Below are 18,464 nucleotides of genomic sequence, written 5' to 3'. Positions count from 1 at the left end.
TTCAAAATAAGCATTTATGTACAGTCCAGATTATGTCAGCAACACACACCTTCATTTATGTACACTCAAAATTAGGGAACTTAACAACAGATAGCATATAATCTATAAACAAAATTACATTTTCAAAATAAGCATTTGAGGACTTCCCATCTTTTTTTTAATGTTTTTGGGCATCATTATTGTTTTCAACCATGTAACTTTCTAAAGTTAAAAAAATACTGAATAAATGTTTTAAAGAGAGTAATACTAAGTGAATATCTGTTTTTGGCCTTAAAAATAAACCTTTTACCGAGTACTATAATTAAATTGACTAAATCATGATTGTCAATGAACTCTCCTAAAATAACAGAAACCACATCAAGCTTCATAAACAAACCAATCTTTAAACACATTTTTTCAACTTCCACCCAAAAGGAAGACACAATATGACAATACCAAAACAAATGTAGGGTGGATTCAGGCTCCTGACAACAAAATCGACTCTGTCACATTCCATAGTTTTAACATTTTTCCCGTGGGTAAGAAGTTATAAATAATTTTTAATTTGAAAATAACGATTTTGCACATCGATAGTAGTTTTGTAGATTGCTCAATACTTTGTTGACGCACCTTTGGCAAGTCTTTTTTAAAGGTGAACATTATCACCAGACCTATGTGAGCGTCAATATATACCTTGATGTTGCAGAAAAAAGACCATATATTTTTTTAACCGATTTCCGAACTCTAAATGGGTGAATTTTTGGCGAATTAAACGCCTTTCTAGTATTCGCTGTCGGAACGTGACGTCACATCGGGAAGCAATCCGCCATTTTCTCAAACACCGAGTCAAATCAGCTCTGTTATTTTCCGTTTTTTCGACTGTTTTCCGTACCTTGGAGACATCATGCCTCGTCGGTGTGTTGTCGGAGGGTGTAACAACACGAACAGGGACGGATTCAAGTTGCACCAGTGGCCCAAAGATGCCAAAGTGGCAAGAAATTGGACGTTTGTTCCGCACACTTTACCGACGAAAGCTATGCTACTACAGAGATGGCAAGAATGTGTGGATATCCTGCGACACTCAAAGCAGATGCATTTCCAACCATAAAGTCAAAGAAATCTGCCGCCAGACCCCCATTGAATCTGCCGGAGTGTGTGAGCAATTCAGGGACAAAGGACCTCGCTAGCACGGCAAGCAATGGCGGCAGTTTGTTCCCGCAGACGAGCGAGCTAAACCCCCTGGATGTCTTGGCTCACACCGTCAAGAGAAGAATATCGACCCTAGCTTCCCTGGCCTGCTGACATGAGGGTATGTCTACAGAATATATTAATTGATGAAAATTGGGCTGTCTGCACTCTCAAAGTGCATGTTGTTGCCAAATGTATTTCATATGCTGTAAACCTAGTTCATAGTTGTTAGTTTCCTTTAATGCCAAACAAACACATACCAATCGTTGGTTAGAAGGCGATCGCCGAATTCGTCCTCGCTTTCTCCCGTGTCGCTGGCTGTCGTGTCGTTTTCGTCGTTTCCGCTTGCATACGGTTCAAACCGATATGGCTCAATAGCTTCAGTTTCTTCTTCAATTTGGTTTTCGCTACCTGCCTCCACACTACAACCATCCGTTTCAATACATGCGTAATCTGTTGAATCGCTTAAGCCGCTGAAATCCGAGTCTGAATCCGAGCTAATGTCGCTATAGCTTGCTGTTCTTTCCGCCATGTTTGTTTGTGTTGGCTTCACTATGTGACGTCACAGGAAAATGGACGGGTGTATATAACGATGGTTAAAATCAGGCACTTTGAAGCTTTTTTTAGGGATATTGCGTGATGGGTAAAATTTTGAAAAAAACTTTGAAAAATAAAATAAGCCACTGGGAACTGATTTTTAATGGTTTTAACCCTTCTGAAATTGTGATAATGTTCCCCTTTAATATCAATCAATCATTGTTTATTTATACAGCCCTAAATCACAAAGGTCTCAAAGGGCTGTACAAGCCACAACGACATCCTCGGTACGAAGCCCACATAAGGGACGTCGATGTGAATGACTATGAGAAACCGTGGGTAACCCCCCCTCTCTAGGGGAGACCGAAAGCAATGGATGTCGAGTGACATAATGTGAAAGAACAGTCCTCAGTGGATCTAACATAATAGTGAGAGTCCAGTCCATAGTGGATCTAACATAATAGTGAGAGTTCAGTCCATAGTGGATCTAACATAATAGTGTGAGAGTCCAGTCCATAGTGGATCTAACATAATAGTGAGAGAGTCCAGTCCATAGTGGATCTAACATAATATTGTGAGAGTCCAGTCCATAGTGGATCTAACATAATAGTGTGAGAGTCCAGTCCATAGTGGATCTAACATAATAGTGAGAGTCCAGTCCATAGTGGATCTAACATAATAGTGAGAGTCCAGTCCATTGTGGATCTAACATAATAGTGAGAGTCCAGTCCATAGTGGATCTAACATAGTAGTGAGAGTCCAGTCCATAGTGGATCTAACATAGTAGTGAGAGTCCAGTCCATAGTGGATCTAACATAATAGTGAGAGTCCAGTCCATAGTGGATCTACCATAATAGTGAGAGTACAGTCCATAGTGGATCTAACATAGTAGTGAGAGTCCAGTCCATAGTGGATCTAACATAATAGTGTGAGAGTCCAGTCCATAGTGGATCTAACATAATAGTGAGAGTCCAGTCCATAGTGGATCTAACATAATAGTGAGAGTCCAGTCCATAGTGGATCTAACATAATAGTGTGAGAGTCCAGTCCATAGTGGATCTAACATAATAGTGAGAGTCCAGTCCATAGTGGATCTAACATAGTAGTGAGAGTCCAGTCCATAGTGGATCTAACATAGTAGTGAGAGTCCAGTCCATAGTGGATCTAACATAATAGTGAGAGTCCAGTCCATAGTGGATCTAACATAGTAGTGAGAGTCCAGTCCATAGTGGATCTAACATAGTAGTGAGAGTACAGTCCATAGTGGATCTAACATAGTAGTGAGAGTCCAGTCCATAGTGGATCTAACATAATAGTGTGAGAGTCCAGTCCATAGTGGATCTAACATAATAGTGAGAGTCCAGTCCATAGTGGATCTAACATAGTAGTGAGAGTCCAGTCCATAGTGGATCTAACATAGTAGTGAGAGTCCAGTCCATAGTGGATCTAACATAATAGTGAGAGTCCAGTCCATAGTGGATCTAACATAGTAGTGAGAGTCCAGTCCATAGTGGATCTAACATAATATTGTGAGAGTCCAGTCCATAGTGGATCTAACATAATAGTGAGAGTCCAGTCCATAGTGGATCTAACATAATAGTGAGAGTCCAGTCCATAGTGGGCCAGCAGGATACGAATACGATGCCACAAGTTTGGCACACCTGTCTTGGGCAGTTTTGCCCATTCCTCACTACAGCGCCTCCATCAGATTAGATGGTTGGTTGTCATCCAGGATGTCTCTGACCGTCAATCAATCAATCAATCAAAGTTTATTTATATAGCCCTTAGTTTTTATTTTTATTTTGTTTTTATTAGTTTTGTTGCCGATGTTTTGGTGTGGTTATGGCCGACAGTAATCGGTTTTGCTCAATAAAGAGATTGTTGATGCAGACCACCTCTGTCTCCTCTTTAAAATGTCTCATTGTGTTATCTGTTGTGACCACTTGCTGAAAATGGTACAGCATAAAGTGTGATGTGTTCATTTTTTTAAGAGTTTAGGTTGGATTTTAGATTTTGATTATGTGCTCTGCATAGCTTTTCCACGCACGGAGGACATCAGAAGCAGTCCTTAATTGAGAGGGAACATTAGTGTGGAGTCTATGGACTAAACCATTTTTTAAGAAGGGGCCATGGGGGTTATTGAAATTATTAAAATTTGAATATTGTATGACTTGTGGCTTTGTTTTAAATTCAGATTCATTCGTATGAATACATATGTTCATTACATTCAATACATTCATTGTAAATAATTCAATGTATATACTCTGATGATTATCTTGTGTGATGACTGTATATGATAGTATACAGGTAAAAGCCAGTAAATTAGAATATTTTGAAAAACTTGATTTATTTCAGTAATTGCATTCAAAAGGTGTAACTTGTACATTATATTTATTCATTGCACACAGACTGATGCATTCAAATGTTTATTTCATTTAATTTTGATGATTTGAAGTGGCAACAAATGAAAATCCAAAATTCCGTGTGTCACAAAATTAGAATATTACTTAAGGCTAATACAAAAAAGGGATTTTTAGAAATGTTGGCCAACTGAAAAGTATGAAAATGAAAAATATGAGCATGTACAATACTCAATACTTGGTTGGAGCTCCTTTTGCCTCAATTACTGCGTTAATGCGGCGTGGCATGGAGTCGATGAGTTTCTGGCACTGCTCAGGTGTTATGAGAGCCCAGGTTGCTCTGATAGTGGCCTTCAACTCTTCTGCGTTTTTGGGTCTGGCATTCTGCATCTTCCTTTTCACAATACCCCACAGATTTTCTATGGGGCTAAGGTCAGGGGAGTTGGCGGGCCAATTTAGAACAGAAATACCATGGTCCGTAAACCAGGCACGGGTAGATTTTGCGCTGTGTGCAGGCGCCAAGTCCTGTTGGAACTTGAAATCTCCATCTCCATAGAGCAGGTCAGCAGCAGGAAGCATGAAGTGCTCTAAAACTTGCTGGTAGACGGCTGCGTTGACCCTGGATCTCAGGAAACAGAGTGGACCGACACCAGCAGATGACATGGCACCCCAAACCATCACTGATGGTGGAAACTTTACACTAGACTTCAGGCAACATGGATCCTGTGCCTCTCCTGTCTTCCTCCAGACTCTGGGACCTCGATTTCCAAAGGAAATGCAAAATTTGTTTTCGTCAGAAAACATGACTTTGGACCACTCAGCAGCAGTCCAGCTCTTTTTTTCCTTAGCCCAGGTGAGACGCTTTTCGCGCTGTTTCTTGGTCAACAGTGGCTTGACACGAGGTATGCGGCAGTTGAAACCCATGTCTTTCAAGCGTCTCTTGGTGGTGGATCTTGAAGCACTGACTCCAGCAGCTGTCCACTCCTTCTGAATCTCCCCCACATTTTTGAATGGTTTTTTTTTTCACAATCTTGACCAGGGCGCGGTGATCCCTATCGCTTGTACACTTTTTCTGACCACAGTTTTTCCTTCCCTTTGCCGCTCCATTAATGTGTTTGGACACAGAGCTCTGAGAACAGCCAGCCTCTTCAGCAATAACCTTTTGTGTCTTTCCCTCCTTGTGCAATGTGTCGATGGTTGCCTTTTGGACAGCTGTCAAATCTGAAGTCTTCCCCATGTTTGTGTAGGCTTCAGAACTGGACTGAGAGACCATTTAAAGCCCTTTGCAGGTGTTTTGAGTTAATCAGCTGATTAGTTTGTGGCACCAGGTGTCTTCAAAATTGAACCCTTACACAATATTCTAATTTTGTGACACACGGAATTTTGGATTTTCATTTGTTGCCACTTCAAATCATCAAAATTAAATTAAATAAACATTTGAATGCATCAGTCTGTGTGCAATGAATAAATATAATGTACAAGTTACACCTTTTGAATGCAATTACTGAAATAAATCAAGTTTTTCCAAATATTCTAATTTACTGGCTTTTACCTGTATATCTGATAGTATATATCTGTATCATGAATCAATTTAAGTGGACCCCGACTTAAACAAGTTGAAAAACTTATTGGGGTGTTACCATTTAGTGGTCAATTGTACGGAATATGTACTGTACTGTGCAATCTACTAATACAAGTTTCAATCAATCAAAATTAATTATTGATTGATGAGTTATTTGGCAGAGGGGTTAGTGCGTCTGCCTCACAATACGAAGGTCCTGAATAGTCTTGGGTTCAATCGGGATCTTTCTGTGTGGAGTTTGCATGTTCTCCCCGTGACTGCGTGGGTTCCCTCCGGGTACTCCGGCTTCCTCCCACCTCCAAAGACATGCACCTGGGGATAGGTTGATTGGCAACACTAAATTGGCCCTAGTGTGTGAATGTTGTCTGTCTATCTGTGTTGGCCCTGCGATGAGGTGGCGACTTGTCCAGGGTGTACCCCGCCTTCCGCCCGATTGTAGCTGAGATAGGCTCCAGCGCCCCCCGCGACCCCAAAGGGAATAAGCGGTAGAAAATGGATGGATGGATGGATTTGATATTTAACGGATTTGATGATCTACAATTTATGAAATGGCCAACTTATGAATCTGTCAAATGTCAGTCATTAAAGAGGGGACGGGCCGGATTAATGATCTGATTGGTTTGATCTGCAATGTAATGCCCGGAATCATCAGCAAATAACCATACAGAGTCATGGATAATTATCTCACCTCCGTGTGTGACCACCCTCAGGTAGGGTCTGATGACCTGCATGTCGATGCGTTGTTCCTGGTCGCCGATGATCACTGTTCGCCACAGACGGCCCGACGAGTCTCGCTCCTCCTCGCCTTCTTCACCCGGAAGACACTTGGCGGTGGCCACAGGAGTATCGTCTGGAAAAACAACATCATTTGTCCTTTTTGACAGCATTGACACTGTGAAGCCACCTCACACTGCAAAATGTCAGCATTCAAAACAAAACAAAATAATACAAAAATGAGGGGTATTTTATTTGAACTAAGCAAAATTATCTGCCAATAGAACAAGAACATTTGGCTTGTCAAGACTTTCCAAAACAAGTCAAATTAGCTAACCTCAATGAACCCAAAAATACCTTAAAATAAGTATATTCTCACAAATAACGAGTGCACTTTTCTTGGTAGAAAAAAAAGAGACTTTTTTGCTCAATATGTTGAAAAATATTCTTAAATGAAGTAAATGCTAGTGCCATTATCTTGACATAATGATATTACATTTCTTGAAACCAGCAAACTTATACTAAAAACTAATTTATTGTTCTTAATGGAAAGGCAACAAGGCAACCGCTTGTTACTCTCGGGGTCTCCTAGCCGCTCAGGCAAATCATATTGTCTAAAAATGCATTTTTCCATGGATAACATGACATCATCACGTCAAGTGCGTGCTCTTTCAGTCAATTAGTGCGCATATATACAGCCCGGCCCCCGGCCAAAACATTTTTAATTGTAATTTTGAGGAATTTATCTGAATGTGCATGAACTATTTCTGTTCAAAATTGTTTGAAATGTTAAATGTTTAAATATTAACTGTCAGTTTACTGTACTGTGCCAACTGTACTACTATATGAGTACCTATTTTCTATTGTTTCATTGAAAATAAAACAGCAAAGTCCATTTGGCTGTCATCTGTTTTAATTATGAGACACAATTGTGTCAAAGTCATGATATTTTTTTTCATGCTTGAAATAAGAAATGATTACTTTAAAAAAGTAGTTTTATACTTTTTATTAAAAAAATGTTTTCCCCCATGTCCCTTTAACCCTAATTTTTGTGGGTTTTTTTTCTTGTTTTTGAACACTGACTTGAAACTATCTCGTGCGCACGAGATACATGTCTAAAAAAAATATATAAAAAAATTATAAAACAAAAAAATCCCCCCATGTCCCTTTCAGGGCTCCGTAGTATTTTATTTGAACTAAGCAAAATTATCTGCCAATAGAAAAAGAAAATTCGGCTTGTCAAGACTTTCCAAAACAAGTAAAATTAGCTAACCTCAATGAACCCAAAAAAATCTTAAAATAAGTATACTCTCACTAATAACAAGTGCACTTTTCTTGGTAGAAAAAAAAGAGACCTTTTTTCTCAATATGTCGAAAAATATTCTTAAATGAAGTAAATGCTAGTGCCATTATCTTGACATAATGATATTACATTTCTTGAAACCAGCAAACTTATACTAAAAACACATTTATTGTTCTTAATGGAAAGGCAACAAGGCAAGCGCTTGTTACTCTCGGGGTCTCCTAGCCGCTCAGGCAAATCATATTGTCTAAAAATGCATTTTTCCATGGATAACATGACATCATCGCACCAAGTGTGTGCTCTTTCAGTCAATTAGTGCGCATATATACAGCCCGGCCCCCGGACAAACATTTTTAATTGTAATTTTGAGGAATTTATCTGAATGTGCATGAACTATTTCTGTTCAAAATAGTTAGAAATGTTAAATATTTAAATATTAACTGTCAGTTTACTGTACTGTGCCAACTGTACTACTATATGAGTACCTATTTTCTATTGTTTCATTGAAAATAAAACAGCAAAGTCCATTTATGTTTTAATTATGAGACACAATTGTGTCAAAATCACGATTTTTTTTTTCATGCTTGAAATAAGAAATAATTACTTTAAAAAAGTAGTTTTATACTTGTGAGTGTTGATGACACAGCTTTGCAACACTTGATATTCTAGTTTCAAGCATGTTTTACTCAATATAGGTCATCAAATCTCAGCAACAAGCTGTAATATCTTACTGAGATCATTTAGGAGCAAAACACTTAAAACAAGTAAAACACTCTAACATAAAATCTGCTTAGTGAGAAGAATTATCTTATCAGACAGAAAATAAGCAAATATCACCCTTATTTGACATATTTCATCTTACTTAGATTTCACTTTTTGCAGTGCAGGCTAACCTTCCCACTCCAGCTCGTTGCCGTTATTGATGGACCCCAGCGAGTCGGTGTCGTCGGGCGTCTCGATGTCGTCCACGTTGATGTCCAGGTCGTCGGGGGTCTCCGCCAGGTCGTCGGAGAGCACCGAGCCCTCGCTCTGCTCCAGCGACAGGTTCATGTCGGGGGCGATCAGTGTGCGCCGCTTGGACTGGTCCCTGGACTGTCCCACGTTCAGACTGCTGGGGGGGTCTGGAGGAAGACCAGTCAGTTGACATGACGCCACCATCATGTTTCAGTAAGACACGACAATGTGACATACTGCTTCTGGCGTCGGTGAGGCCGTCTCCATCTTCTGGTAGAGGCCTGTTAGGACACAACATTAAATACTGAAGGTACTAATTTCACCTATTTGGGTTAAAAGTATTTTTTGCAAACCAGTAATTATAGTCTGCAAATGATGTGTTGTTGAGCTCGGCAGAGTAACCGTGTAATACTCTTCCATATCAGTAGGTGGCAGCCGGTAGCTAATTGCTTTGTAGATGTCGGAAACAGCGGGAGGCAGTGTGCAGGTAAAAATGTGTCGAATGCTTAAACCAAAAATAAACAAAAGGTGAGTGCCCCTAAGAAAAGGCATTGAAGCTTAGGGAAGGCTATGCAGAACCAAACTAAAACTGAACTGGCTGCAAAGTAAACAAAAACAGAATGCTGGACGACTGCAAAGACTTACTGTGGAGCAAAGACGGCTTTCACAATGTACATCCGAACATGACATGACGATCAACAACAGGGGTCCCCAAACTACGGCCCGCGGGCCAGATACTTTTATTAGTCCGTTTTCGCCTATCCATCAATCCATTTTCTACCGCTTGTTACTGGGTCTCCTAGGCCAGGGGTATGCAGTGTTATTTAATTTCAAATTTCAAAAGAGTTTTGTGGCTCTCATTGTTTTCTTTATTTTGTGAAACGAGTCAAAATGGCTCTTTGAGTGGTAAAGGTTGCCGACCCCTGAACTAGGGATTGACCACTGTGTTTTATTCCCTGAGAGGAAGACTGGTCGGACGCAACACTACTATGGTACATTTTTAGTCTACTTTATACCTGCATTATCCTTTCCATCCTTTGTAACTGAGCTACTGTGTGGAACAATTTCCCTTGTGGATCAATAAAGTTTGTCTAAGTCAGTGTTTTTCAACCATTGTTGTGAGATACAGTCTCAATTGAATTGTTTGAAAATTGGTCCATTCATTGTAGAACTATAAAAACGTCCATTTGTGTAAATAAGAATATCCGAGAAATTTGGAAATGTTTGAAAATATAGGTAATGCAACAATTGTCCGAAATGGTATTAATGGGTTGGTGTTGGAATTTTTCCAAACAGTTGAAAAATGTTGACGTAGTAACAGTTTGAAAAGAGAATGGGTATTTTGGGAAAACCGGGAATTTATACAAAAATAAAAAATGGCCGTTTTTTTTGTCCCAATTAAGAAGAATGTTTTGAAGGTGGAACGCTCCAAAACGGTTGAAAAATGTGGACTGTGCAAACTTTCCGGGAAAAGGTAAAATAGGGCTTTGGGAAAGCAGGAATTCTGTGAATTCCTGGAATTGTTTTGACCTTAGTAGTTTGATTGTCCGAGGTGAGTGGAATGTGTGGATGGTGGAATGGTTCGAATCGGGTGAGAAATGTGGGAGTGCCGTGGGAGATTATCTAATTTCACCTAATTAGGTTAAAAATATTTTTGCAAACCAGTAATTATAATAACAGCGGGAGGCAGTGTGCAGGTAAAAAGGTATCTAACGCTTAAACCAAAAATAGACAAAAGGCGAGTGCCCCTAAGAAAAGGCATTGAAGCTTAGGGATGGCGATGCAAAATTAAACTAAAACTGAACTTGCTGCAAAGTAAACAAAAACAGAATGCTGGACGACAGCAAAGACTTACGGCGCGTGGAGCAGACGGCGTCCACAAAGTACATCCGAACATGACATGACAATCAACAATGTCCCCACAAAGAAGGATAGCGTCCGCACAACTTTAAATAGTTTTGATTGCCAAAACAAAGCAGGTGCGGGGAATATCGCTCAAAGGAAGACATGAAACTGCTACAGGAAAATACCATCAAAACAGGAAAAGCCACCGTAATAGGAGCGCAAGACAAGAACTAAAACAGGACACAGAAAAAACATCAAAAACTTCAAAATAAGTCAGGGTGTGATGTGACAGGTGGTGACAGTACACCTACTTTGAGACAAGAGCTATATTGATGCATGCTTGTTATGGTTTAAATTCATAACCAACAATTGCGAAAACAACTTTTTATTGTCAATATCGGCTGCTGAGTTTAATTTTTCAATGATTTCTGCTGGTGGTGTGCCTCGGGATTTTTTCAAGGAAGAAAATGTGCTGTCAGAATAATTGTATCTAAGTCAGTGGTTCTTAACCTGGGTTGGATGGAACCCTAGGGGTTCGGTGAGTCGGGCTAAGGGGTTCGGCGGAGGTCGAGACACACCCGACTCATCGTGTAAATAAAAACTTCTCCCTATCGGCGTATTACGGATACGACAACAGCAGAAGTCAGACTGATTTGCAGGTGTGTCATTTGTTGTGAGTTTATGCACTGTGTTGGTTTTGTTCTTTGAACAAGGTGATGTTAATGGACGGTTCATTTTGTGCACCAGTAAAAAAACATGGTAACACTTTAGTATGGGGAACATATTCACCATTAATTAGTTGCTTATTAACATGCAAATTAGTAACATATTGGCTCTTAACTAGTCATTAAGTACTTATCCATCCATCCATCCATTTTCTACCGCTTATTCCCTTTGGGGTCGCGGGGGGCGCTGGAGCCTATCTCAGCTACAATCGGGCGGAAGGCGGGGTACACCCTGGACAAGTCGCCACCTCATCGCAGGGCCAACACAGATAGACAGACAACATTCACACACTAGGGCCAATTTAGTGTTGCCAATCAACTTATCCCCAGGTGCATGTCTTTGGAGGTGAGAGGAACCCGGAGTACCCGGAGGGAACCCACGCAGTCACGGGGAGAACATGCAAACTCCACACAGAAAGATCCCGAGCCCGGGATTGAACCCAAGACTACTCAGGACCTTCGTATTGTGAGGCAGATGCACTAACCCCTCTGCCACCGTGAAGCCTCATTAAGTACTTATTAATGCCTTATTCGGCATGGCCTTATTATAACCCTAACTCTCTAACCCTAACCCTCTAACCCTAACCCTAACCAAAAAAACTCTAAATTAAGTCTTTGTTACTTAGAATATGTTCCCCATACTAAAGTGTTACCAAAACATACTTGCCAACCTTAAAACCACCAATTTCGGGAGGTGGGTGGCGGGGGGCGTGGTCAGGGGTGGGGCGGGGCGTGGTTGGGGGCGTGGTTAAGAGGGGAGGAGTATATTGACAGCTAGAATTCACCAAGTGAAGTATTTCATACATACATACATATATATATATATATATATATATATATATATATATATATATATATATATATATATATATATATATATATCTACATCCTGAAAATATGCAAACAAAACTGTGTTTAGATAATTGATACTTCAAACTTGCATAAATAAATCTTAAGGAATATAACATAACTTGGCTTCTGAGAGCTTCAAAATGTAATGAATAAAATGCTAAAGTTGTTGATAAACAAGCAATTATTTTAATAATTACATATGGTCATTTTAAATGAATTATTATGATAATTTAAAATTAATTATTTCAAATATGTTTATTTTAATGTATGATTATATGGCTGGATGTAATAAGGCGTCAGAAAATATACAAATAAAAATACAATTAATTTTGATGTTTTTAGCAAAATAAAGTAAAAATGTATTTCGTTTTTTTAAAATTATTAAATATATTTATTTTTAGGTAAGATAAACATAAATAATACAATTTATCTCTAGTCTGGATGATTTAGTTCTTGTCACCCTGTTGTCCTCCCGTTGTGAAAAAAGGCTGTCCTCACTCAGGTCCGCATGGAGCTGGAGGGGGCGTGGCTTCCAGCTCCGGCTGAAAATCGAGAGATTTTCGGGAGAATATTTGTCCCGGGAGGTTTTCGGGAGAGGCGCTGAATTTCGGGAGTCTCCCGGAAAATCCGGGAGGGTTGGCAAGTATGTACCAAAAACATATAACTTTGTCTTGAATCTGAAAAAAAAAACATTTTATTTTTCACTAAAGAAGTGTTCGGTGAATGCGCATATGAAACTGGTGGGGTTCGGTACCTCCAACAAGGTTAAGAACCACTGATCTAAGTTATCACAAAACTTTGTGTTTCAATGAGTTCCCGGCGAGCAGAATAAAAAACTGTCTTTGATCTTACCAATCAAAAGGTTTGTAAAACTCCACTGTGTACGATGGGAAGCGACATGAAGATGTCGGTTTCTTTTGATCTATTGTAATCCACAGGAAGATTTTGTCTTGACCCGAGATCTACAAAGCCGAGAGGAAGCATGACCTGACCCCCCCTTCAGGCACCTTTTCTTTGAACTGTTTTGTAACCAAAGGCGACGGCTGTTTACGACCCCCCTCCCTTTAGAAACAGCTGTTGCCATGTAATCAGGGAAAGTCCAAATAAAAGAGGAGGCGTGCAACCTTTCGTCAGAGCGTGGTGGAAGACAAAGAGTACAGCCCAGACGTTTCTCCTCAATGAGCTAAATTGAATTCTGTCTCTGTTTAATTCCTTGCTTCTTTGTCTGTTTAATACAGGGGTGCTCACACTTTTTCTGCAGGCGAGCTACTTTTCAATTGATCAAGTCGTGGGGATCTACCTCATTCATATATATAATTTATATTTACTTATTTATTAAATATATGTTTTTGTTAATAAGTTAAAGGTGTTTAATGATAATGCAAGCATGTTTAACACATAAAGTTAATATTGTTAATAAATTAAAGGTGTTTAAAGATAATGCAAGCATGTTTAATACATATAGTTAATATTGTTAATAAATTAAAGGTGTTTAAAGATAATGCAAGCATGTTTAATACATATAGTTAATATTGTTAACAAGTTAAAGGTGTTTTATGATAATACAAGCATGTTTAATACATATAGTTAATATTATTAATAAGTTAAAGGTGTTTAAAGATAATACAAGCATGTTTAACACATATAGTTAATATTGTTAACAAGTTAAAGGTGTTTAAAGATAATGCAAGCATGTTTAACACATATAGTTAATATTGTTAACAAGTTAAGGTGTTTAAAGATAATACAAGCATGTTTAACACATATAGTTAATATTGTTAATAAGTTAAAGGTGTTTAATGATAATACAAGCATGTTTAACACATATAGTTAATATTGTTAACAAGTTAAGGTGTTTAAAGATAATACAAGCATGTTTAACACATATAGTTAATATTGTTAATAAGTTAAAGGTGTTTAAAGATAATGCAAGCATGTTTAACACATATAGTTAATATTGTTAACAAGTTAAGGTGTTTAAAGATAATACAGGCATGTTTAACACATATAGTTAATATTGTTAATAAGTTAAAGGTGTTTAAAGATAATGCAGGCATGTTTAACACATATAGTTAATATTGTTAACAAGTTAAGGTGTTTAAAGATAATGCAGGCATGTTTAACACATATAGTTAATATTGTTAATAAGTTAAAGGTGTTTAAAGATAATACAAGCATGTTTAACACATATAGATTCCTTTCTTTCATGAAGACAAGAATATAAGTTGGTGTATTACCTGATTCTGATGACTTGCATTGATTGGAATCAGACAGTGGTGCTGATGTCCGCATTTTCGAATGGAGGAGGAAAAAAGTCCTCCTTTCTGTCCAATACCACATGAAAGTGGTTGGTTTTTGGCATCTTATTTGTCCAGCTTCCGTACTCCTTTGTATACACTTTACAAGAAATACATTGTCGGCAAACTCCGTAGCTTGCTAGCTTGTGCACGCCAGCTTTCTGAGACTCTTATTTTGTTAGCGCAACTGTGCAACTGTGCAGTCGGTCTTTGGAGTTTTGACGACAGGTACGGCGCCAGAGTCTGTTGAAATAAAGTGTTTCTCGCCTTCCTGTCGGTAATTTTAATGAGCTGGCAGCAGCCAGCGTCATCTCAGAAGACCCTCGGGTGCCGCCGTGAATGTCAATCAAGTGACGAAAGTGACGTCATAGTGAAGATTTATGATCGCTCATTTTTAGGACTATTTTTTTAAATGCCTGGCTGGTGATCGACTGACACACCCTCCGAGATCGACCGGTAGCTCGCGATCGACGTAATGAGCACCCCTGGTTTAATAGATGTCATCAGTGTTTGAACCTGGCTCAGAGAAGGTTGAAAAACCACCTGCCTAAGTCTAAGTCTTCTACAACTGCTACACTTTGTGCTACCTGGGGAAGTCTTCATCCTGCCACTCGTCCTTCACCTCCATGCTGTCCATACGTAGTGTGGCCTCCGCGGTCCCCATGCTTTTGTGGCGAATCAGCTCACTGAAAACAGACAAAAGATTATCGTTTAGCGAACTGGCATTCACTGCATGGCCGCCGTCCTTGCTATTATTGGTCACAATGTGGCCAAGCACACATGAGTGGACATCATATGTTTATATCAAAATAATGCACACCAGAGGGAGGGGCGTCCTTGCTTCTAGACCTCATTCTGGAGTCTTTTTGTCCACTGGTTTGGCAATGATGTGTTGCACACACACACATACACACACACACGACAACGGAGCAACATTGGTCGGCTAAAAGGCCTTCGGGCTAGGTGCTGCTTGTGTCGTTGTTGTGATGGGATGCAAAATGGAGGACTGTAGCACTTTGCGTTTAATCCATTTACTGATGAAATGCGCCCTAAAAGACGGTTGTGAGTTCAGATGTAGTTTGTGCAGATGCCTCCTGCGTGGGCCGTCGAGCATGCAAAGCAATGTGGAATCGGCACGTGCTCGGCAGGGGGGGATTTTGAGTCCAGATGGCAGCACGGCCTTGATTTCCTAAACACGGTCTTCTACTGACGTAACACTGATTGTCTACTCAGTATGTTATTAGGTGCGGAATGCTTCAGAAATACTTGAAGACATTGCTGTACTGTAATCATTAAATAAGCAGCACTTTTGCAACACATCAATTGTCAGGATCAAACACTGATGACATCTATTAAACAAGACAAGAGGCAACGAGTCAAACAGAGACAGAATTCAATTTGGACTCAATTGAGGAGACACGCCTGGACACACTGTACCCTTGTACAGCATCTCCAGCACGCTCTGACGAAAAAGGACTGGACTCTCACACTATTAACTAGATCCATGGGAGATCCAGTCCATAGTGGATCTAACATAATAGTGTGAGAGTCCAGTCCATAGTGGATCTAACATAATAGTGAGAGTCCAGTCCATAGTGGATCTAACATAATAGTGAGAGTCCAGTCCATAGTGGATCTAACATAATAGTGTGAGAGTCCAGTCCATAGTGGATCTAACATAATAGTGTGAGAGTCCAGTCCATAGTGGATCTAACATAATAGTGTGAGAGTCCAGTCCATAGTGGATCTAACATGATAGTGTGAGAGTCCAGTCCATAGTGGATTTAACATAATAGTGTGAGAGTCCAGTCCATAGTGGATCTAACATAATAGTGTGAGAGTCCAGTCCATAGTGGATCTAACATAATAGTGTGAGAGTCCCGTCCATAGTGGATCTAACATAATAGTGTGAGAGTCCAGTCCATAGTGGATCTAACATAATAGTGAGAGTCCAGTCCATAGTGGATCTAACATAATAGTGTGTGAGTCCAGTCCATAGTGGATCTAACATAATAGTGAGAGTCCAGTCCATAGTGGATCTAACATGATAGTGTGAGAGTCCAGTCCATAGTGGATCTAACATAATAGTGTGAGAGTCCAGTCCATAGTGGATCTAACATGATAGTGTGAGAGTCCAGTCCATAGTGGATCTAACATAATAGTGTGAGAGTCCAGTCCATAGTGGATCTAACATGATAGTGTGAGAGTCCAGTCCATAGTGGATCTAACGTAATAGTGAGAGTCCAGTCCATAGTGGATCTAACATAATAGTGTGAGAGTCCAGTCCATAGTGGATCTTACATAATATTGTGAGAGTCCAGTCCATAGTGGAAGAGTCCAGTCCATAGTGGATCTAACATAATAGTGTGAGAGTCCAGTCCATAGTGGATCTAACATAATATTGTGAGAGTCCAGTCCATAGTGGATCTAACATAATAGTGTGAGAGTCCAGTCCATAGTGGATCTAACATAATAGTGTGAGAGTCCAGTCCATAGTGGATCTAACATGATAGTGAGAGTCCAGTCTATAGTGGATCTAACATAATATTGTGAGAGTCCAGTCCATAGTGGATCTAACATGATAGTGTGAGAGTCCAGTCCATAGTGGATCTAACCTAATAGTGAGAGTCCAGTCCATAGTGGATCTAACATGATAGTGTGAGAGTCCAGTCCATAGTGGATCTAACATGATAGTGTGAGAGTCCAGTCCATAGTGGATCTAACATGATAGTGTGAGAGTCCAGTCCATAGTGGATCTAACATGATAGTGTGAGAGTCCAGTCCATAGTGGATCTAACATGATAGTGTGAGAGTCCAGTCCATAGTGGGGCCAGCCCACCAGTTAGTTAAATTATGTTATCATGGAAATACAAAGGAATGGAATCGACTACTGAAATTCCGAGAACCATACTTTGATGTTTACGAAAACTTAAGATAGCCTCTTCGGAAAAATCCCCTTCAGTGCTTACACAAGCCTGTGATTGACAGGTGGTCAGTCCGAGGTGATAGGCTCCAGCTTTTGGTGTTGTTGATGAAATGAAAGAGAAAAATTACTCACCGAATAAAAGGAGCTTCTGTGTGCTGTTGTGACGCTCCTTCAATGATGAGCGAGCATCCCCGGTCTAAATCCAGGAGGGGGACACGCGGGTGGTGCTGATGCGGGGGTCCTCCTGCAGAGGAGCAGGTTTATGGGCAAGACCATGGCGCAGTCACAGCCACCATGCTCCTGTCACATCCCATGCAGCATTTTTTGAAGGGTGTTAAAAACAACCTAATCCTTCTGCGCTTTTAGCTTCCGTTCCCTTTGATGCTGCGTGTCCCTTTTGCTAAAGCCCCGCCCCCAGCTCTAATCCCGCTGTGATGATGTCATGCATATGCTCGTTATGTAATCAAACCTGCCTCCTCTCGCCTTGATCTCCCGCGGCTGACTGCAGCGCCTGCAGACACGACGAGTTGTCTTCCCGCCTCTCCACGTCACGTCCCAGCTATTGTGCATCCAAAGTGCAATGATTGCATGTGATTGTCACGTGTTTTTCCACCGCAATATGGCGGTTTGCAGCATCCCTGTTTTGAAGCTGTGTCACTGCTAATGTTACATTCCTCTCCTCCTCCTCCTCACCACAATGCACTAAGCTGTGGGCGATGACTCTGGCATTTGTTTAGCATAAACAACATATGACGTCACCCTGAAGCTGGCTGTAATCATTTTTAACAACAGACCTATATATAATATGTAAATATTACATCTATTTTCGATTGCTACTATGGTACATTTTTAGTCTACTTCATACGAAGTATTTTAAAGGCTGCATTTCATACAAATGCAATAAGACATTTATCAATCTTTTTATTACGCTGTCTAACTTGTTCAGGTGTTGGAATTGAAGTCTATGCTGCGATTGGAGCCTAATGCAGGGGCCACAAGCCTATGTTAGTTAAATGTCTGTACTATTGTACGACATAGTGTTCATTTATACCAGGGGTCCCCAAACTATGGCCCGTGGGCCGGCCGTATCCGGTCCCAAGTTAAAAAAATAATTGTTTTTTATATATATATATATATATATATATATATATATATATATATATATATATATATATATATATATATATATATATATATGTATA

At 39.9% G+C, this 18,464-nt stretch overlaps 1 protein-coding gene across 1 annotated transcript in view; it reads right to left on the bottom strand.

Moving 5' to 3' along the window:
- Window positions 1-17,928, bottom strand: part of LOC133618453 (caytaxin-like) — a 44,639-nt gene extending 26,711 nt beyond the window's left edge. Inside the window, exons 1-6 of the mRNA XM_061978810.2 lie at window positions 17,736-17,928; window positions 17,395-17,506; window positions 14,924-15,022; window positions 8,855-8,898; window positions 8,557-8,784; window positions 6,335-6,496 (exon numbers count right to left, since the gene is read on the bottom strand). Coding sequence (XP_061834794.1) covers window positions 6,335-6,496; window positions 8,557-8,784; window positions 8,855-8,898; window positions 14,924-15,022; window positions 17,395-17,506; window positions 17,736-17,832 — 742 coding nt within the window. The 5' untranslated portion in view covers window positions 17,833-17,928. The remainder of the gene's footprint in view (window positions 1-6,334; window positions 6,497-8,556; window positions 8,785-8,854; window positions 8,899-14,923; window positions 15,023-17,394; window positions 17,507-17,735) is intronic.
- Between the last annotated feature and the right edge of the window lie 536 nt (window positions 17,929-18,464).

This window comes from Nerophis lumbriciformis, linkage group LG19 (assembly GCF_033978685.3).
Source record: "Nerophis lumbriciformis linkage group LG19, RoL_Nlum_v2.1, whole genome shotgun sequence".
Taxonomy (NCBI): domain Eukaryota; kingdom Metazoa; phylum Chordata; class Actinopteri; order Syngnathiformes; family Syngnathidae; genus Nerophis; species Nerophis lumbriciformis.
Note: the sequence above shows the minus strand (reverse complement) of the source record. Positions and strands in the feature narration are given on the sequence as shown.